The sequence below is a fragment of the Tasmannia lanceolata genome, unplaced genomic scaffold (assembly GCF_043159265.1).
Source record: "Tasmannia lanceolata isolate RefF3 unplaced genomic scaffold, GAP_Taslan_0.1 ptg000006l, whole genome shotgun sequence".
In the NCBI taxonomy this organism is placed as follows: Eukaryota; Viridiplantae; Streptophyta; class Magnoliopsida; order Canellales; family Winteraceae; genus Tasmannia; species Tasmannia lanceolata.
The window spans coordinates 11,760,562-11,784,010 of NW_027518683.1; the positions used below are offsets into that span (position 1 = coordinate 11,760,562).

Here is a 23,449-nt window from a genome sequence, read left to right on the forward strand (position 1 = left end):
CTAAAGTAAAAACCCTAACTTAGAAGAGATCTCAACCGCAAGATTGAAGCATGCAAAAATCGATTGATTGGATGATCTCAACCTTCTTTTTTCTAGACTAAACACCCGCATATCCTTGTGATTGTGATTGTCATGTTTTCCTCGTATCATTTGCAGTTATTTAATATGTGCATGTGTTCTAGTAGTGTTTTATTATTATTTTTCCTTTGGTTTTAAACTTGGGTGCCATTTCCCTTACTAAATATCTCATCTGAAATGTCTATACCCGACCCAACTTGGGAATTTGGGTTGGGTTGGGTTAGCCATCCCGGGTTGAAAGTTGGGTTGGGTTGGGTTAGGATTGGAGGTTAAGCTCCTCGGGTTGGGTTGGCCTCAACCCGACCCAAGTTGCACGCCTAAGATTTGATATAAATGAGGTGGATGGGCCAAGAAAAAAAGAAAAAAAATGGAGGGGTGGGAAGTGTGGAACCATCACATACCCATTTGGGGTTGACATTTATTTCCCTGAAGAGTCCTCTCATTAGCTGGGATCGACCCCAATCGAATCGAAATGGCGAAACCCTCAGACCAGATCTCGAGCAGAGGCACTATTACACACATCATATTTGACATGGACGGTCTCTTGCTTGGTATCTTCTCACATCACTTCTTCATACCTTCATACATTTCCTTTCTTTTTTACCTAGTGTTCCATTCTTATTGGATTTTTGTTCAACTTGATCTCTCTTTGTGTGATATGTGTTTGTATTCCTTCCATTTCCGGCCTAAATAAATGTATCCTGTAATTTATTTAGGCACTTGGATTCATTGTTGACATGGGTTTCTGAGAAAAATAAAACCTTAATTTATTAATTTATTTGTTTCTTGGAAGGAGTCTAGTCATACAGTTCAAATTTATTTATATTATTGTAGCACATTTTAGTGTATACTATTATGAACTGATATTTATATAGTAATATGTTCTCCTATAGGAAAATGATCTCTTGAATTTCTTTGCTTTGGTAATGACACTTTACACTTAATTAACCGCTATGTTTCTTTGGTTTATATTCTTTTTTCTTTTTGTATCTCATTTGCTAATTCAAGTGATAGTAGTTCTTATTATGTTCTTGGACTTGTACCATATATTCATTCAATAGAATTGTTACTCTCTTGTTGGGTTGCTTTTTCTGCAGACACAGAGGAGTTCTATACTCAGGTCCAAGAAACTATCCTTGCTAGATATGGCAAAAAATTTGATTGGTCTCTGAAGGCAAAAATGATGGGGAAGAAAGCAATTGAATCTGCTAAGGTGTTCGTCGATGAATCAGGACTTAATGGCATTCTTACGCCCGCTGAGTTTCTCGAAGATAGAGAGGAAATGCTACAGAGCTTATTTCCAACTAGTGAGCTCATGCCAGGTATTCCTTGTGATAGCAAAGGATATGTATTTCCATGTTTTTCTTCTTTACTGAACACCCTCTACATGTAAGTCATTTAGAAGCTCTGTTTGTGTTTGATGTGTGTCTATCTACTGCTGGAAGATGATGGAATTGCAAAAAGTGGGCAACTTTGTTCAAGTATAGCTCTGATAGGAAGATCATGAGTTTGCACTACATGCATATGATGTAATTGGAACATAAATGTTTAAATAAGGAATTCTTCACTAAAACATGGTTTGAATTGCCACCAAAACCGAGATGTTAACTACCAAAATGTTTCTGGTCCCATCCCCACTAAAATACACTCCGAAACCAAAATGCATAACGGAACCATAACTGTAAGTTTATTAGTGGTATACCATAACAATATGTTTTACATAGGGGTGCAACTCGGGTTGGGTTCAACCCGAAAAACGGTCGGGTTGGGTTGGTTGAGTTCGGGTCGGGTTCGGGTTTGGGTTGAGGGTTTGACAACCCGACCCGAGTGAAACCCGACATTTTTTTTTATGATCTTTTACTTTTTAAGCTTAAAACTCTGGTCAGGTTGGGTTCAGGTTGGAAATCGGGTCAGGTTCTGGTTGGAAAAATGGGTCCTTGGGTCGGGTCGGGTTGGCCTCAACCCGGCCCAATCCGACCTGAGTTGCACCCCTAGTTTTACATAATTATAATTATGTTAATTGCTTGTAAAATGTGGTTTATTATTCCGTATAAATATTTATATGAATTACATGCGAAATGTGATATATACTGAATTATCAAACATGCACGACAATGAACGTAGCTAGGTGTTCTATGTTGTCAAACCATTATGGATGGTTTTCTTGCTTATGTGATGGCTTCTAAGTATGTGTTTGTGATTATTCTAGTATTTCCTAAAGTTTCATCCTAAAATTCTATCATTTGCATATGTTTCCATACAGTTTCCACAAATTTATAGGATTTCTACTGAAATTTCCAACCGAAACCAAAACCAACATTTAAAACCTTGCACAATAGTATGTTCTTTTTTTTTTTTTGGGTTAAATATTGACAATGGACACGTTTATGAGTCCATAATATTTATTTGTTGTAATTGGGACATAATTGCTTCAATTAAGAAAGTGCTGGCTATGGATATTGCAAGCAGGGCTAACTATTATGGAATACTCTATTCCAAGTGGTCCATATTTTCATAAATCTCTAGGGATAGAAATCAGTACCCCTGAGGTCATTGGTGTTACACAAGCACAGATGCTAGATGTTTGTTTGGGTTTGACTTTTAAGGTTTTATGTCATCTTTTACCCTTAAAGGTCAGCTGATATAATAACAAATATTATCAACTCCAAAGGTATGCACACGAACTTACAAAATGCTTTCACAACCCCACCCAGACTCATGCTATTTAGATTATGTTCTCCAAGATAGGTTATCTATCCATAGTCTCAGTGAAGAAAGCACATAATGGATATGTGACTTGATGGAATTTTGTTTCGCATTGCATTGTGTACAATGTTCTCCACGAAGTGGTAGTCATCTTATGTTTTTTGGACACATGAAAGACTTCATTTTTCATTTCCATTATTACAATACCAACCATTGATGCAGCACAATATTGTTTTCTTTCTTTTGATTGGTATGATTGGTTGTGTCGAAACTTAATACGCTTTACATCTTTATGAACTCAATCCCATGAGATTTAGTGCACATCAGTCACTGATGGATGCAACTGCCACTAAGCTCCTAGGGACATGCATATTACCTAGAATATCCTTCATCCAAGCAACACTCTTGGTTATGGATGCCATACTCTCGTTTCAACCTCTTTGTGGAGTACCTTGCTTCTTTCTCTCTTAGAAAAAACGCAAATATACAACAATCACTGGGAAGAATGGATGAATGTCCAGTCATGCTTAATGGTCACTGGCATTTGCAGGAAAAATTAGAGTTTAAGGTAATCTGATGTACGCAACGAGTTTTCTAAGGAACACCCATCATTAAAGCCATCGAAAAGGATATTGTTGTTAATGTGAGTGCATGAGAAATATTTGCCTGAATCTGAGGAGGTGGTTCTGAATTATAGAAAGGTGTGAAATAGTGTCTTGGCATCCAAGGTAAGAATAGGTGATCGGACATAAGATGGCATGAGTCTGGGTGATCAGCCATGAAAGACTTCACCCAATCTTTATTTCATTGATATAGCCTCTACTCTTATTTTCTTCTAGAGTTCAAGTATTTAGGTGTTATCATCTCTCATCAAGGAATCTCATCAACCTGAACAAATAGGAGAGAAGTGTCCTTATAGGAAATCTTGATGAATTGGATGCCACTCTCTAGTAGATTTCTCAGCGTGGACTTGACATATTGCTGCTTGGAACTTGACGAATCATGCGTGTAGATGTATTTTTTTAGCCTATAAGTCCACGACCTTTGGGATGAAGAGCCCAATAGGAAAGCTGTATGTATACTTTTACATGATCCCTGTGAAGGAAGACATCCATGACTTCAGGTTGGAACATTACGAAAGCTGCATAATAGATACCTCTGATGGTTTTCATTTTAGAAACAAGAACAAAATCAATTCAACTGTTTAATCTCTCCCTTTCAACTAGACACGCTCTGTGTCTTCCCAAATTCTATTCGGCTTCATGTGAGGTAGAGATCCATTTAGACCCTTTTGACTAGGCCTGTCAATGGACCCTAGATGGTCCAACATGATAGATGCAATGAGATCTGTTGGATCCGAATCAGATTCGAATCGCATGGTCTAAAATCACATCGGATCGAGACCCATACTTTGTATACTCTGCTCAACTGTACCATTTCCAATTATGATATACACATATAGATAGTGCATACGTAGATATATACAAATATACATATGCATACATACACACAAATAACCCTCTGTATTTTGTGTACATGACTAAATTACGAAGAATATTTTTGTACAAAAATGAGTTAAAAAATCTCTTCATAAGTTTACTCCTGCATCAGCTCTCTCACTTCTTCCTCATAAAAATTCAAAACTTGGTCTTGAGTATCATTGTCGCCGTCTGATAAAGTACATTGTTTCAGTATGAGCTTTTTGTATTGGGATTTAGGACGGTCGTTTCAAAATGGATTGTGACCCAGACACTAAAAGTAGGATCCGAGGAATGTTACTTGTAAGATTTAGAAAAAGAACCTTGTGATGCAAAAGATTGAATTGGATTAACTCTTTGAGGTAAAAAAGGATTACTCATCTTTAATTCTCGAACTTGGCGGGGAAGGGTGCTCTTTTTACTAATGCAACAAGGTATAGTTCTTCGGATATTAAGAAATTAGATGTCACTTGGAGTTGATCCCTTCTGGTTTGCTCAATGTAAGAGACATGTTCATCTCTCGTCGAGATAAGAATTTAGGAGCAATAGCAGAAGTCAAGAGCGCATATACCAATCCATAATTGAACCAGGATTTAGTCTTCTTCTAATCAGTAAAAAATAAATGCTTAAAAGGTTGCAAGCCTCGAAACACGTGCTTATTTATTGTTGGGTATAATTGTTTTCATCTCTTTTCAGAAGCAAGTTAGTTCACAAACTTGCTACCAACAAAGGTAGGACACAACTTGCCTTTTGCAAAATCAGGTTGGTTTACAAAGCATAAACAATTGAACACTATAAGGTCATTATATGAAGGAACACTACCTTGAATAACGTCATGAAAATATTGATTGCATGAGCTGCTGCTGTTTGCTTGATAAAGAATAAACAATTAAGACAATGCCTTCCTGTAACCTTAAGCAAAATGTACTTTCTACCTTCTTTTAGCCACTATGCTTTAATAGGGTAAGAATATATTAGTATTGATGTAGAACTCTATTATGACGGATGGCGGAAGATTGGCAATGGCCACATTGTCGCTACCATAATTTTGGATGGCGGAATAGATGCAGAAGGTGTCCGCAATCCAGGTCGAATCTGACCCCCTCACCAAGTATATCTCGAGGAGGAGGAGGGGGGGGGGGGGGACCCACAGGGAGATTCAAGCATGATCAAGATAATAGATAAGGAGTATGGTTTTGCTCTCTCTGCCAATATCTTTACTTCAGATGGCGGGATAAATGTCACTGGTGCGCAATCTAGGTCAAATCTGACCCCCTCACCAAGTACATCTCGAGGGGGGGGGGGGGGGGGGGGGCACCCACAGGGAGATTCAAGCATGATCAAGATAATAGATCAAGAGTATGATTTTGCTCTCCCTGCCAATATCTTTACTTCAGATGGCGGAATAAATGTCGTTGGTGTCATCGGGCCAGAATTCCCCTAAAGTGGGTTCCTCGTGCTAGTTCATCCTCTAGGGTAGAACCCAATGGTGGTGAGGATGATCTTTGGCTTGATTCGGGCAAAATTTTCCGTCACAAAGTTCAGGGGTTCCATCTTTTTCTTTCTCGGGTAGGGAAGTGGATATGCGAATGGGCTCCCTAATGCTTCGTTTGGTTGCACAAAAGCTCGGTAGCCGTCGGAATTTGGTGCGGATTTGGCATGCCATTCCACGTTTGGTTGCCAAAATGCATTGGACTCCCTTTGATTCCCTTGGATTTCTCTCATGTACTAATTGCTTGTCTCTTTCTTGTCCCCTTCTTCCAAAAGTAAAGAATTATGGTTGAATTTTCTAAGGAATGATGTTCCCTCTCTCTTCCCTTTCTCTCCTCTCCCTATATTGGTAATGACACCTCCTACTTTTTCTCCTACTCTCCAAGATAATTCTAGGCAACCAAACACTACTACATAATTTTCGAGATAATTCTAGGCAAATCAAAATGCTGGTCTCCTCCCATTGACTTCCTATTCCACAACTCTCCGAGCCACTCCAAGCAACCAAACATAGCATACGAGTTTGCCTGATAGGGAAAAAGAAAAATCATAATGAGACCTTGCAGGAGCTCTGGAAATGGGCACAAGTGTCCTGGGAAATCCCATCCTTACATTGTCCCTCTATGTTGGCGAAGAATGAAGTTCTTTTTATGTTTGAAATAGAGTACAAGCATTACAAATCTTTGCTAAGGGATCTGAGGCCTTGGACAATCATTTGCTCTCCCTCTCATCATGGAAAAAGGAATTTATGCAGGGAGATGATGCTCATTGGGTTCACTTTTCTGGCATCTCATTGCACGCCTGGGCTGTTTCAACAGTGGAGGCGCTAGGGGGCCTTTTTAGTAAGGTTGTAGAAACCAAGATGGAAGCCAACCACCAGAATTTGTCTTGGCCAAAATTCTAGCTCCCCGCTGGCACTTCCTTAGTTCCTGCGTTAAGCTCAAAATTTTAGACCAGACCTATACCATTGGGGTTGAGCTTTCGAAGGAAAACCTCGATCCAGCTATCCCTGGATCGGGTTTTCGTTCGTCGGCGGAACGATCTCCGGCAAGTAAGAGGTGTTTGCCTAGTGAGCCATTGAGCCCCGTAGGGAATTCAAATTTTAAATCTATCAAATCAAATTTTCAGGTTGGGCTACCCAAGAAAGTCCCTATGGCTCGCCTCGAAAAAGGTGTGGTGGGACCTGAGGAAAGGAATCTAGATCATTCAGGTCTTCTGTTGGTAAGTCCCGAGATACCTAAACCTAAATACCCTACCTCTAGGCGGAAAATTGCTTGGTTGGATGCAACCTTCACGAATACCAAGACAGCTGGCCTACACCTAAGAGCCAGGAAAAGCTTTGACTATCGAGCCCTTGGCGGTTTCTATGATGGTTCAAATCCCCTGGCCAGGGGGCTAAAATCACAAGAAAATATCTTTATAAATTTATTGGAGAATACCTTGGCCTCAAGATCAGGATCAAGGAAGATAAACAGCAGATTGTTGAAGCTCCTAAAATCTTATTCCAAATCTGGTAGGATAGGTCCCATCTATAGCTAATTCAGTAGTTTTGGACCCTGGATGGTTGTAGGGTTTTGGTTTTTGGGGATGAGGGAGGTTACAGTGATTACAACGTATGTGGGTGCATCAATTAAACTTATCTCTTCTCGGTAGTTGGGAAGCTGGTCTTTCATCTCACGTATTTTCGGTCCTCTTTGTTCTAGCGCTCCCTCCTAGGAGCGGATATTTCAAAGCCTTGAGTTTGGTATTAAAAGGCACCCTCAACCTCATATTTTGAAGAGACTCTGAAGCCTCAAGAAAGACTTCATCTTCCAGGCTACCTTCAACGAAGGAGGAATGGCATGTCCTGATGATCCAGGAGAATCCTCTTCTTGCTCTGGAAGACAGCTATTCATTTTTTACACGGTCTGGAATACATTCAGGCTTGAGGCTCAAGTCGGGCCTTTCACTGGATATAGACTTTGTGAGATTATCTTGTTTAAAGACACCCATTCACTGTTGTACAGGCTCTCTTTCTTTAAGCTACTTGGGGTCGAAAAAAGGGTTGTGATGAGGCAAAAATGGGATGTGACTAGGCGGTGGGTATCCGGCTGGTGGAAGAAAAGCTTATGAGCAGAAGATCTCTGGGACTCCTGGACAAGATTCCGGAGGGTTTTCTTTTTTCCTGCCGGAGTCCCAGATCCAGCATTATATGGAGGAAGTTTTTTTGGGTTTGATGACTTGCTCAAAAGCACAAACTAAATGACTATATAGATGGTGATGACAAGTCTGTTTTGATGAATGCCTTTTGTCTCCCCAGTTTTTGAAAAGATGAGAACTGGACCTCAAGAAATAAAGGGTAGTAGATGAAGAATTTGATAGGGAAGTGAAATAGTTATTCGATAGGGTGGCAGCGTATGGAAGTCTTGACCTCACTGTATTGGTTGACCCTGAAGTTTTGCTTGGCTTGTTACTGGCCTAGGAGTATGCTCCTAGCCACCCTTAATTGATTCTATGTAATGCAAGTTGGGACCCCTAGTCCCCAATGTAATTTTTCATAGTATCAATGAAATTGTCATCTTTCAAAAAAAATGTAGACCTCCATTATCTAGAATAGAAGTTCAGATGTAAATTCTTCTTCTTTATCAAATGGCATTTTCTATTTTTATTGTTTTATTTCAGATTTTTTAGTCACATTGAAAAAAATGGAATGTATAGCAAAAACCTCAAAATTATGTTTCATTAGGTAGGTCATGTTCACTAGGAAAAATTATCAACAAATGGAATAAAGTAGGACTGACCAATATGAGGTAAAACAAGCATACCTAACAGATTAAACTCTGTCGATTCAAACAATTTGGGATGAGAACTCAACCAAGGTAAAAGAAAACTCGGGCAAGTCGATGTGTGACCCTAGAATTCTTTAAGCAGTGAAATTATCATTCCCATTGAGGTGAGTTTCCTCCTATTAAGTTATAACAAAGTGATGCATAAGAGGCCAAGTGACTTCCTTTCATAGTCGGACAATTGACTGAGGGGAGTTTCAAGTAGTAATAGATTTCTACTTGTTCCTTACCTCTAGTATTTACAATTCCCATTAGTATGGAAATTTAGGTTGTTCTCGTACGGTGGATATTTATTTTCATTTAATTGCTGTTATCATACGGAAAAGGGCAATAAAAACATCCAGATTCAGTGTCCTTTCTTCTTAATCCCTGTTCATATACAATTATAATACCAGCCTTAAAATATTATTAAAAACCAAACCATCTTGGATAAATGATGACGGCCAAACATACTCGTACATGAATGTGACTACAATATCCTATAGGATTTGTGTTTAATATGTTATGTATTTCAAAAACTATACTGTAACAATTGTCTAATGGAAGAGCATTGTGATTGTTGGTCATGGACTTGTATGTGTATGGGCTTGGATGTGAAGCATAAAATGCTTCTCAATCACTTTATGTGCCCTTGAATTTTTGTAAGAAACTATACTTGCATTCTTCTTCCCATCACTTTCCTTTTCATTGGATGGGTCTTACTATTCATTTTTCTTGATTTGAATTTATTTGTGGTGTGTTGGACTGAAATCTGGAAGTGTTTTGTGCTGATGAAACAAATGGCCACAAACTGGAAGTGACTGTTGGCCATTTCATTTTGCATAGCTGCATGGTTTATCATTTCTTGTAGTATTAAGTTTCCTTTTGAGTTTTCATCACTTTCTTGAGATTGGAATTTGAATGCAAATGCATTTTCATAATTTAGTGGAACTTTGTTTTCTTATAGGAGCCAGCCGTTTGATCAATCATCTTCATGCCAATGGAATACCCATGTGTGTGGCAACAGGGTAATGATAAAGGTTTTCTTTCATTTTGAGTTTGCATTTGAGTGTGTGTATTTTGTGCTTCTAATATGTGTGGATGCACACTTGGACTATATAAAACATCTAAATGTCACAAGAATTTCACTGACCTGAAGATTTATTTGGCAGTTCTCACAGACGACATTTTGAATTGAAAACTAAAAAACATGGGGATATTTTTTCAATGATGCATCATGTGGTCCTTGGTGATGATCCAGAAGTCAAACATGGCAAGCCATCTCCTGATATATTTCTTGCGGCCTCTAAAAGATTTGAGGTATCGATTTCCTTGATTGTTACAAAGAAAAAATTTGGTTCTTGCATTTTTTTTTGGGTTCATTGGCGGTTATTAGCTCATCTATAACAAGTATTTAAGTAATTGTTTCTTTATTGTTTTAACTATTTGGCTTTGACATTAATCTTGCATCTAACTACTTCTCACAAATTGTGATTGGTTTAGGACAACATTATTGATCCTGGTAGGATTCTAGTTTTTGAAGATGCGCCAGCAGGAGTTGCTGCAGCTAAGAATGCTGGAATGTAAGTAGCTTCTATCAAACAATATTTCTATAATACATACTAAAGCATGTTACCATTAAAAAAAATATATACTAAGCATGTTTCTTTCCGCTGTCATTTGCTTTTTTTTAGAGGAAATGTTTTTTTTTCCAGAAAATGCTTTCCCCTTGCAATTCACACATTATCCAAGATTAAACTCCACACCCCTTAGCTCGCTCACACACACACATATGTATGTATGTATATAGATGAAATTTACATAGGAAAAGAGAAAAAGAAATAATTCCTTTCCTTAGTATGGGAAATCATAAAAGTGTAAAACTAAATATGGGAAAACATAAAAAAACACATTTCAAAATACATTTAGGCTAACTTATAAAAATCCTAGATGGAGTCATGGGAAACCACAATAGTGAAGAAAAAGAGGGAGGGCACCCACCATTTAAAAAAAAAAAAAATTTGAGGAAGGGCACCCCTTTTGGTTTGAATTTTCAAGATGAAAGCCCAAAAATGCCCTTCACTTTCTTACTTTTCTCAACCTAGTCCATTCTTTGTAATTTTTCCAAAATTACCCTTATCTTTCTTAGATTCAAATCGATTTAGAACACCCTCTAGGCTATGGTGTCATTATCAAGGTTTTAAACTGCATCATAGGAAATACTTTGAGAATTGCAGTTTTGCTTTTTCCTACATTGAATCTCTATGACCAAAAATAGTCGAAAAGATTGCAACAATGTGTCCACCATATTAGAAAAGAACAGATGTTTTTAAGCATCTTCAAGAAGACTAAAGATAATGTCCAGAGGGAGTGTGAAGACCACCAGCTGCTCCTTGAAGATTCGACAGACAAATGAAAACTCGAAGGTCCTCTTGTTTTGTGTTTTTGGCAAGATAGGCTTGATGGGAGAATATCAAAGCATACGTTAATCCCAAACTTGTAAGTAATAACTTGTTAATAGCTTGTAGGACTCATTAACATCTGTATGAGTTAAAAACTGTAGCTTTTCTTACTGAAACTCGGGTAACTTCAGAATTGTTCTTGAATTTCCATATAACTTGGGTATCTGGTTTGGATCTTAAATTCATTGATCTCCATAGAATCCTATGGCCATATTGGCTTCAATATGAAATCAGAGTAGGGTTAGTAGCCTTTTCATTTTTTTTTCTGGTGAATAATGCAGCCCGAACTTTTTAAAGTTGAATATTGAGGAATGGGTATATAACACTCTGTATTTTTGCCAAATCAATGGTTTGTGCATATATAAAATACTTAAAACCCTGTTGTAAAGTGACTCAAATGCAAGAATGCCATCAGAACCAAACCATCACTGCATCGTGGATCGGGGAGTGCCCTTATTTCTGAGCACATCATTGCATGCTGCATGTGCTTCCTATTGATCACATCCTGGTTTTGATTGAATCACGCATTGTCTTGGAATTGACTATGGCGCCCTTCTCTTTCTTCTTTATGGGAAGGAAATTACGGAATTGCTCTTCATTTTTAGAATGGCCAGAATGCAGAACAGCTTGGCATTCTGTGATTTTTTTCAACACTCCTAATTTTTATTTGTTTTCCGTTCTTCTCCAAGAATTATTTGATAATCTTCTCCTTCTCTTTTATCCAGGTCAGTGGTTATGGTCCCAGATCCTAGGTTGGATAGCTCGCATCATGTAGCTGCTGACCAAGTTTTGAGTTCCCTGTTGGATTTCAATCCCAGCTTGTGGAGTTTGCCCCCATTCCAAGATGCTGGGATCTAAACAGTTGTTTCTACAGTAACTAAATGGATGTGTTCTTTGACAGGGTAAGTCCCAGTAAAAAAATCCTCCCCTTGATTTGGATTCACCGAAATGACAGTTTATTTAATTCTAATCTGGGCTATTCACATTATTCTCACACTTTTGATCTCAAGAGAAGAAATTTCTTTGACTAGTTTCAGTATTTCGTTGTGCTTCAGTAGAAAGTTTTTATTTAGTTCGCTTAATCAGCCAAAAGATTCAGTGTGTAACTGAAATTGAGGTTTCTTAGGATTCTGTTTCAGCAATTCATTTGTTTTACAAGATTCTGTTGAGTTTTGTGGTTAGAGGTTTCTTAGTCTTTCTTGAAGAAAGGGAGAAGGGAGCTTATATTTTTGGCACTTAAGATTGTGGCTTTTCATAACCATTGAGCTAGAGGCTCAATCCCTTAATAATAATGCTCTTTTCTTCATTTTACATTTAATTAGATATTAGGCTATTATAATTCCCCGGAAGCCTATCATCAGCCAATTCTACAAGTCTTTAACCAGTACCATTATCAAAACAAAGGAGTGTGAATATTATTTCATTTGAAAATTTTCATTATTGAGTGTGGGTTTGATTGCAAGAATCAGGAATTGGAATCTGCATGTCCATTCCAATTCCGATGGAATCAGAATACCATTTATTGGGCAGGAGACAGTTGATTTTTTTATTTTTATTTTGCAAACCTTGATCTCGTGGATGAGATATCCGTTTAGAATTAGGCCCCCGTTCGTTTGAGATTGTAATAACCGATTGTAAGCCCCAAAAGGAAACATAATTTTGAGTCCAATAATCCGTTTGGGGCTCACAATCGGTCGTAACAATCTCAAACGAACAAGACCGTAAAGGCACCCAAAGCATCGAATCTTAACTAATTAATTAATTACAGCCTAATATTTCGATAATTCTAGTACTCGAACTGTACACCAACGTGTACAATAACACGGTCATGGTTTTTTGACTTTCCTAATTCTCCTAATAATTTTTATTTGGAAATGGAATATAATATGCTTATACTAAGCTCTCTAATAACTAATCTCTGTGATGGGAATAAATATTATATGATACTAAAGAGTATTCCATAAGAAATGATATCCCACTTGCTTGTTTTGATAATGGCGCTCCTCTATTTATTTTATGCTCACAGTGAAATACAAAGAAGAACGCCTGCTAGGATGGTTAGTTGGCTACCCACATTCAACAGCTGAGCATACAATTCATTGAATATTAAGAATATCAGATTGGTGTTGTGTTTGAAGATCCAAAATAGGTTTACTGATAGTCTACATCAAGCAACCAACCAAAGCCCAAAGGTGAATTTACTTGTAGGTTCTGTGCACTCTGTTTCTTAGTTCGTTAGTAAAGCCTATTACAAATTACCCAAAAAGCTACCAACATGACATGATATTTTCACCCCTTTTTCCAGCTGTTTTTCTACCAACAGTCAATCTGTTTAGTGAAATGAGAAGTGGGAATATCATTTCCTAAAATAATGTAACGTGTAGTGTTAGGGTGCGACAGTGACAGCCGTTTCTTATGGAGGGCTGTGTTTGGTAAGAAAAAAATAAAAAATAAATAACAAAGTCACATTTTCTTCAAGGCATGACGTCAAACTAACCATTTTTTCTTCAAATGACCAAAATACCTTCTTATCTATTACAATACATTTCTTTTTCAAGCTTCACCTCGACCAAAGATACTATTCAGCAACCAATCTCATCGTTCATTTGGATATAATAGATGATCCCAGACGTTCAAGTATGATAGAGTAGGGAGATTTTTTTATATTTTTATTTTATGACGTAGGATGTCCCCACTCCCTTCGCGAATAGGACTAGTCCCTACGGATACACGCAACGACCCACTCACCATGTGTATCAGGTAAGTTGGGGGCGGGATTCGAGAGTAGAGAGACTTATATGCTCATGTATTTATCATCAAATATTAAATTTGTTGAAGGATTCAGTGGGAGACCGGTAGGAATTAGCTTGTCTACCAAAAAAAAAAAAACACATAGCGACAAAAAAATACAGGTTAAAAGAAAGGGCAATGGCCTATAAGAAGAAGAAAATGGTAAGAAAACAGTGCTTTAGCTACTTTTGGGCCCTTATCGTTAAAGATTTGTTCACCATGAGTCCAAGATCATACACGTATACTCGTGTATGTGGGAGTGTGGGACCCAATAATTGATCAAACCGATGAGTAATTGAGTAGTAAGGCAGATCCAAAATGGGCCCACTAGAAGAGTGGTCTCAATCATTTTAAGTATGTAGCATGTAGCCATGTAGGCCTGTAGGGTAGTTTACTAGTTTAATTTCCCGACATTTGTATTACGATTTACGAGAAGGTTGCTGGTTGCAGGCTATAGTGTCATTCAGGTCATTTTAAGCCATTTCGATGGGTCTTTCAGTAAGGTAAGAAAATTACAAATCCCAATAGAAAAGGTTTGGCCAAAAAACATAAAGAAATTAAAGAAGAAGGATAGCGTGAGGGTGATGTGAAAGAGTCTCACGTGTGGCTTGCCCAAGTAGTCCGGCACTCGAGATTCGAGAGCCTTCTAAAATAGCTTATTTTAATTTTCTAATTAATTAGGTTTTACGTGTGAGAGGAAAATGGATGAATGTTGGGTTCCGGAAAAACAACAGGGGGCATGGCTGACTTTCAAACACATGGGGTAGTATGAAAATTACGAGGGAGAGAACATGGGAGCGTGCTTCGTATGTGAGTTGCACCAACACTGCGTGAAACATATTGGCTGCCAAGGAACATGGATATCTTATGTTGGAATATTTGCAAATATTATTCCGTAATGTCTATTGAATCTCAATATTAGGGTTTCTAATGCTTTCACTTTCACCTCTAGATAAGAATAGTTTATTATTACTATCTTAAGGGGCATTTTAACATGGGCTTTGGCATGGTGGTCTGCCTGTTGTAAATTGTGGACTATTTCAAACTCGAGAATGTGTTCATATTAGGGCTGATCTCCATGGTGTTTATCTTTTATCATTGGATAGACTTTTTATCATCGATTGAGGCCGACCCAATTACAATTACAAAATTTTAGAACAACGGAATAATGTCATGATAAGCTCATTCAAGCTCGATAGCCAATCCCAATCAGAATTTCTTGCTTCTGCTATATCCTCCCTATCTTCTGATCGAGCTTCTGTAGGCCCCTTCATGTTAGGGTATTTTCAAAAATACAAAAAATAATAGTATTTCTCGATTTTTCAAGAAAAAAAAAATGTTAGTGTAGATTAGTAAGTATGTTGGTTTTCTATATTAAAGGTCAGCATTGTCTTTTATGTTATTTGTCTCATCTCAACCATTGTTGATACATCACATCCGATGGTTGAGAAAGGTGCTCCCAAAAGATTCACGAGATAAGTGTCCTCTCTTGTGGGTTGATCTCTACCATTGATGAGAAGACTCAACCAATGATGGAGAATGAGTCTTCCAAAACATTAACTACAAATAACTAATAACTACCTCTCATCATTTAAATAAAAATTTGAAAAGAAGAGATTAGATCACAAAATTTCAAATTCAAAGGTAAGTGGCTGGTGGTGGTGATTGAGAGAGAGAGAGAGAGAGAGAGAGAGAGAGAGACTCATCGATTGGATGGAAAAAAAGAAGAGATAGATTTGTCTTAAAAGACATATCTATTGTATGAAGGAGTGTATTAAAAGCAAGGTTTTAAATTTCGGTTTCGGAAAGCGTTTCCATCCTCACCAAAACGAAATTTCCGACGAAATCAACTCGAGTAATATTTTATCCCGTACCAAATTTCGACGAATATTAAATATTAAATCAAATTTAGATTTTTTAGTAATATTCCTTTTAGGGAAAATGAAATTTCGATCGGAATTTCGGTAGAAATTTTGTAACGTTTCGACTTTAGGTAATTTCGGTTTCGCTCTCAACCAAAATGCGAAATTTCGGATTTCGGTCCGAAATTTAAAACCTTGATTAAATGGCACACTTATTGGATGACAAAAATATCCTTTGGAAAATGAGATATGTAGAAATTGGTGGGAGAACTATTCTATCTCTATAAACATAGCAGTGTAAATTATTAAAAAAGAAGACAAAAATACTTTAAAAAAAAAGTATTCATTCTCCAACAATGTTCTGATTCTAATTGTGGGTTTTCTCCAATTCTCTCTCTTTTATTATTTTTAGGTGCTCTTGTTGACTTTATCCCATATCTGTATTATTATTTTTTACTTGTTTTTGGCAACTTGATTCATTTTGATTTTGACGGATTGTAGCTGTGATTAACAACCGTGTGTCGAGCATTGTATCATAGGGACAGAGATTCCAAGAGCCACTTGCATATGTTTTTCGTATATCATCCAATTGTGGAGGAATCTATTATCATAGAGACAATACCTTAAGTGGTGCGCCTTGCCCTTTAAATTTATTATTATTGAATTTTATTCATCTTATTCTCTATCATTTTTACATCCATTCACTGCTTTAGCCTATTTCTCCAACAATTTTAATACAGTAGAATTTCCAATTCCGATGGCAACAAGGGATACGATGCTTTCTACTGTTGAGTTCGAGAAATTGAACCGATTTGACGGTCAGTTCCTACTTCTATATTTCATTCCATATTCAGCATCTGTTTACTAGTTTGATCGTTCGTATCTCCGTAAATTGACTCTATATCAAACCAAAATTGTCCCACCAATTAAAGTCTTTAATTCTTCACCAAATGGTGGATATCGATGCAAGGAGACGATCATCAAACTTGGTCAAGTAGGAGACTAACCATATCAAATCGGCTTTGAGATACTTGGTAAGAACAAATTAGTAAGAAATTTTGATTGAATTGGACAAAAAGGCACGCATTTATTTTCGTATACGTCTCTTATAGTTTGCAATCATCTACATCCTTGATTCTCCTATATACATTCAACAGTGCAATTTGACTTGCACCACCAATTATTTGATTTTAATGATTACATGTTCAACTTTGGTTCTGTCAATTGGTGACTAACCTAAGTGCCATCATGCCTGCACATGTGGACACAAATTGACATATGATCTAACCAACAAAAAGGTTGGTGCGGTAGGAGGAAGACGATAATAAAATTTTGGATGTATATATTGACAATGAAATGAAAGAGAATGGGCATATAAATAGGAGTGCGAAAGGCACATCGGGAAAATAAGTGTTCTTTGAGATTATCAATCGAGTTGAATTGAAAGAGGTGATACAATGGCTTAGAGTTGATGGGTATTTCTATTATAGATTGATATATGCTTATGCATCTGTCATAATACAAATAATGAAGTTTGTATGAAAGAGTTAGTTAAGGAGGCACTTTCCCTAATGACAGGTCCGCACCCAAAAATCTATATAAAATAAACTTTCAAGGTTTCTTTTTCGGAGTGATATGATCTCAATAAGATTTGGATAGAACGGTTCTGATCTTATCTCCAAGACACTATTTCCCTCACAAATCATAATCTTCACAACTCCCGCAATTCATCTCTCACCCTCTTTACTTATCCCTAGATACCCATCCACACAAAATCCAATCAGTATTACACGATAAATCACAAAGCATTTAGTACACATCAAGCATCTTTTTTTTTTTCTCTCTCTTTTCGTCTGTCGGCTCCCTCAATATTAAAATTTTCATATGATGGACCTAACTGCATAAAGGTCGCATAGACCAAAATTACATTGATTTGATATTCTGGTTAACCCAACGAAAGTACTTCTAATCAATCCAATTGAAGTAAGTTTGCTCATTTTATGTACTTAGAGCCTTACTCATTCTTTTGATAATGCATTTATCGTCACCCAATTCCAAATATAATGATTAGTAATGTCAAATTAGTGATTTTTGGGCTATGGTCCATGTTAAAAGTTAGAATCATGTGCACCCAGTCACATGTTTCAAGTTCATGAGGGTTGATATTATATTTCTAATACAAAAAACTTACGTCATTCTTACGAACCCAATTACCCAATAGCCTTTTTGTAAAGCTAAAAGGACACACTGTGATGCACATTCGAGTGTGCCCACTCACCATAAAACAGGAAGCTATATAAAATTTCGTCAAGATTTTAGGGTAATAAGATATTCGTCCACTTTTCCTCCTTGGGACACCCGCTAACATATCCCAATTTATTATAGACTTGCTTCAAAGCTTACACTAAAAAGTTGGAAGAGGTGTAAATTAAAGTTATTCTTTATGGGGCTAATTTTGATTACGTGCAAGAACTGAACAAGCATAATAAAAGCTTTGAAGGACGCTTAATTACGTAAAAAGATCATGTTACCTACTAATTCAAGAAAAGAAGTGGAAAAGACAAAAGAAAAACAAATGAGGGTGGGGTCGTGAACCCACCGAGTCAAATATCCGAGCCGTTCGGCGACCGCAGCGCTGTCGTCTCCATACACACACCGCCACGGATTACAAGAAACCCTAACTTTTTCTTCACGCGTTTCATCTCCCTCCCCTAGAAAAAACCAAATACTACAAATACACACTACCAAGGATAAATTCATCCCCCTTTCCACTTTCAACCAAACATCCATGCTCCTTATTTCTAGCTACACAACCCTTCTTCATCTCTCTCAGTTTTTTGCTGCATAGTCAGTTTCTCTGTCTATTCCTGGCTACTGTTTGTTTTGATCGTTCTGCTCTGTCAGTTTGTGCTGGGTACATCCAAAATCAATTCTCTCTGTCTCTGCCTTTCTCTCTCTCTCTCATTTATTTTCTTTCCACTACTGAGATGCATATTTCATCTCTGATGCAACGGTAATCAATGCCATTAATGTCGTTGAAAGAGGTAAGCACAAGGTGAGGACTGTAGCAGACAAGAACCTGACCTTCCCGACATTTGTGCTTGGTTATTTATAACCACAAAAGAAAGCCAAAAAGAAACAACAACTACCGGGTTTTACTAAGAAGAAAGCAAAAACCATGAATGATTTCAAGAGCTACCAAGAAAGAAACACCATGAACGATCTCAAGACCACATTCCACTCACGGATGCTCAGTGCAATTCCATCCCCCTCTTCATTCCGTCACCGGAACCTTCTTAATTTTGCCGGAATCGATGATGAGTTGGCGTCTGCCGTACTCCCGCCGGTGACGGTGGTTCTCGAAGGCCGATCAATCTGCCACCGGATCTCTCTTCACAAGCACTCCAGTTACCAGAGCCTAGCTAGGGCTTTGCGTCAGATGTTTGTTGATATAAATGATGACGTGGAATTCCCGTCGGACACAGAACTCGATCTTTCTAATGCAGTCCCAGGCCACTTGGTCGCTTATGAAGACATGGAAGATGATCTCCTCCTAGCCGGAGATCTCAATTGGAAGTAAGTCATATAAACATGCGAAAATTCCTAATTTATGTATTTTATGGACTCGAGTTATATTGTTTCTTTTTTTTTCTCTTATTGGTTTAATTAACTATAATTTTGTTTTCTATATATTGGCAGAGATTTTGTACGTGTAGTGAAGAGAATACGAATACTCCCGGCGAAGGCGAATCAGCGGGTAGTTGGCAGGAGGCTGTAAAAGGTAGACTGAATTCAAGGAGGAGAGGAAAGAAAAGAAAAAAGTTGAACAATCTTCAAATATTGGGAAGTGTTGATTAGGGATTAATCCTGGCTTTATCATGAATAATCAAAAGTACAGGGTCTAAGTATTGTTGTTTCTCCTCTACAAGTCTTACCTTATAATAGTTAAAACTGAGATATTAGTACCTTTTTTTTTTTTTTTTTAGTTTTGCATTTTCTGGTGGGGAGGTAGGTTCATTAAATTGAAACTGATGGGTGGTCACGAGAAAGTGACGACATTTTATCAGACATTACAAAATCAATGACGTGGTAAGTAACAAGAAGCTGAAATTCAACCAAATTGACTATATGGGTTCTACTCTCAGCAATTTCATCTGTCTCTGAAGTCTGATCCCCTCATTTGTTGGATCTTACCATGATAAATCCTTGTAGAAGAGGATTCGCTGTCAATTTTCTAAAACTAAATGTTTCTAGTTGGTAATATTCTCTTGTTACGTCTCTTCAAGTTTTTCCCAGTTTTGTATTATAAGTTGATTCAGTCTAATGCATCAATTTCCTACAAAGATTTTAGTAACAACACTAGAGACCCCTTTAATACAAAGCTTTCTGTTTCTTTTGTGTTCAACGTATACTCTATAATGTGTTTACCATTTGAAGTGTTGACATTTAAGACAGCTTAAAATTATTCAACAAACTTTGATAATACATCAATCTCTACAGAAGCCAATGAAATTCCCATGTTTGAATTTATTAGCCCAGCATGATTAGTGTTACCAAAGTTCGTTGTAAAACCTAGGGCTGCAACTCGGGTCGGGCGGGTCGGGTCGGGTTTTTTTTCCGGAAAACCCACGATTCCCAAACCCGGCCCTACCCATGATAAATCTCGGGTCGGGTCGGGTTTTTTCATGTTGACGCAATTTTTTAAGGAAAATTCTTGTTTGGCAAGGCAACTCAACTCATAGAAGCAGAAATTACACTCACAATACACTTGAATCAAACAATGATGTAATTACACTCACATTACACTTGAATCAAACAATGTTGTAATTACAATCAAACAATGCTGAATCAAACACTTGAATCAACTCAACTCATAGAAGCAGAAATTACACTCACACGCAATAACAGTGGGTGCGTGGGTTTTCACTTTTAACTTTTAACTAACAATAGAAAAAAATGTACATACTATAACTTATGTAACTCGGGTCAGGCCCCTTCAAACCCGGCTCGACCCGAGATTCATGCGGGCTTTTGAATGCTCGACCCGGCTCGACCCGAAACCCATGAAACCTGAACCCAACCCGAGCTATTTTCGGGTCGGGTCGATGCGGGTAGGGTAAAACCCGGCTCGACCCGAGATTCATGCGGGCTTTTGAATGCTCGACGAAACCCATGAAACCTGAACCCAACCCAGGCTATTTTCGGGTCGGGTCGATGCGGATAGGGTAAAACCCGGCTCGAGTTGCAGCCCTAGTAAAACCCCATTTGTCAATTTAGGCTATTTCAATCTTAATTGCACGCATTTGTTATGGTAAAATGAAATAAGAAATTTATCTCTTAATTTCATAAGTTTACACATTTGTTATTGTAAAATGAAATAAGAAAATTTGATATCCAGAAACCTTCACAGAAAAATGATTTAAATAGTCCATCTTACTACACTTCTTTGAAGTCAATGTAGTTTCTTCATACATAAGAGCCTAACTTTTCAAAATGATGAAGTATGAAACAAGTTAGGACTCCTAACAGGATCGTCTTGGATGAACTTGTAGCTAATTAAAGCGATATTGACAAAATACAAAGGTGGGATCCTTCATGTTTTTCCTCGGGTCCATTTGGAAGGACTAATTTCTAGAGTAAAAATAGAACTAGAAGTTACTCATTTTCTAAGTAGAGTAAAAGTAAATATCTACTTAACTTTCCCTTTCCTCCTAATTGTGGATATCATTTTCCACCTTTTTCAAAGGTTTCCTTAAACAGTTATTTCTAGGGAAACTTGGGGGAGAATATATGTCATTTTTTCTATTCTGGAGACGCTTGGTTGTCATGCACTGCTAAATCTATTTTCCTTTTCTACAAGGAATTCTCTAAATAGTAATTTTTTTTTTTTTTTTTTGAGTTTCCTCTTAAATCAAGAGAATAAGGAAAGGGAATTAACATATTTTTTACACTACTTTGTTTTTTTACCTATAGGGTCTCAAGGTGGCAAACGGGCCGTGCCGGCCCGCGGCCCGGCAAGGTACGGATAGCTACAATGACGCGTGCCATGCCGGACTTGGTTGGGCGGCCCGGCCAGCCACGCGAGCCCGGTTCCCCCCTTTATAACATGTATTTTTTTGAAAAACCCAAAAATACCCTCCAAAAGTTGTTTCAAACGGCTAGTTTGGGGGTATTTTCGTCCAAAACATATATTTTCAAAAAAAAAAAAAAAAACGGCTATTCGAGCCTCATTTGGTCGGGCCGCGCCAGCCCGGCACGGCACGGCACGTTTGCCACCTTGAATAGGGTCCTTTTTATATGTCGGTTAAGTGTGAGTAGGAGAAGAGTAGAATTATGTCATTTTACAAGTAAAAACAAAGTTGAAGAAAAAACAATGTTTAAAATGCTTCGTTTGGTTCCACAAAAGCTCGGTAGCCGTCGGAATTTGGTTTGGATTTGGCATGCCATTCCACGTTTGGTTGCCAAAATGCATTGGACTCCCATTGATTCCCTTGGATTTCTCTCATAATTGCTCGTCTCTTTCTTGTCCCCTTCTTTCAAAAGCAAAATAATTATGGTTGAATTTTCTAGGGAATGATGCTCTGTATCTCTCTCTTCTCTTTCCCTATATTGGTAGTGACACCTCATACTTTTTGTCCTACTCTCCGAGTATTTGCCGCATAACCAAACACTACTACATAATTTTCCAAGGTAATTCTAGGAAAATCAAAATGCTTGTCTCCTCTCTTTGACTTCCTATCCACTACTCTCCGAGCCACTCCAAGCAACCAAACGTAGCATTTCCTTTTCATTTGGGAGGAAACCCAAGCCATGGACGAGTAGAAAGAACAATTTTTATTTTCTTTTCTTTGTAAAACTTATTTTATTTTATTTTTATGAACAAGATCCCTGGTGATTTGTCGAGAAGGAACATTAATGCTATTTTCACCATTGAAACTGATAATTCCACTTGGAAAATTCCGTTTGCCAAGGCCTCTAGGATTCTTTAATTTGTGCAATTTTGAGTATGACCCACTTAAAGGGGCGGTGTGCCTTGCTAAATGAAGCATCATAGTTTAGAGCGGAACTTGTACTAAGATAGGGTTGGTCAATAAGCATATATATTTTCATGTTATTTGGTAGGGACCATCGCAGATGGCATATACATAACAGCTGTTTATGAAATGGCGTTTAATGTCATGTTTAATCAAGGGGAGATGATGTTTTCACTCCTCCATGCGCTCTCCTTATGATTTGACGTGAAAAGTAGGCAACTTTAACTCTTTCTGACGTCAAATCACGTTAAAAGAGGGGCGCGTGTGTAATGCAGGTGGTGAAAATATCATCGCCCTTAATCAAAATCTATGATGGGGTCCACAAATTAAGTGATTTCATGTGTGTGGGACCTATCAAGAGGGCTTTTCTTTCCTTTTGATACGATGAGGTTGGTCATTTCAATGGTCAGTGGCATTGGGTAAATAGTTTAGACGTAAATGGAGAATATGGTAAAGGTGTCCACGACTGACAGCGTTGTTACCGGATAGGTCATGTCAAACCTTCAAATCAGCCCAAAAAAACAAAAAAAAGGAACCTTCAAATCACCCTAATAATTAATAAATTTTTTCATTTATTGCGGCCTTCGGATGATGCGTGTTGCTGTTTCCTTCCATCTCATCCGTCCATCGCACGTGCAGGTTGCTTCAAAACTTGGAGACGACTTTGCCTTTTGTCGGCAATCCAGGTAGACGTGGGTCCCACCAAAATTCATACGTTCATGCTGCGCTAGTCAGTTTGATTTG

General features: G+C 37.8%; 2 protein-coding genes across 2 annotated transcripts; both read left to right on the forward strand.

Annotated features, from left to right (window-relative positions):
• The first annotated feature begins 444 nt into the window (after window positions 1–444).
• Window positions 445–12,055, forward strand: GS1 (Haloacid dehalogenase-like hydrolase (HAD) superfamily protein). The gene is made up of 6 exons (XM_077380661.1): window positions 445–629; window positions 1,176–1,400; window positions 9,525–9,585; window positions 9,730–9,877; window positions 10,061–10,140; window positions 11,745–12,055. The coding sequence occupies exons 1-6, from the start codon at window positions 551–553 to the stop codon at window positions 11,875–11,877; spliced, it is 726 nt and encodes a 241-aa protein (XP_077236776.1). The 5' UTR covers window positions 445–550; the 3' UTR covers window positions 11,878–12,055.
• A 6,148-nt stretch (window positions 12,056–18,203) lies between these two features.
• IAA33 (indole-3-acetic acid inducible 33) lies at window positions 18,204–20,035 on the forward strand. Its single transcript, XM_077380662.1, has 2 exons — window positions 18,204–19,247; window positions 19,371–20,035. Exons 1-2 carry the CDS (start codon window positions 18,850–18,852, stop codon window positions 19,447–19,449), a joined length of 477 nt encoding a protein of 158 aa, XP_077236777.1. The 5' UTR covers window positions 18,204–18,849; the 3' UTR covers window positions 19,450–20,035.
• The last annotated feature ends 3,414 nt before the right edge of the window (window positions 20,036–23,449 follow it).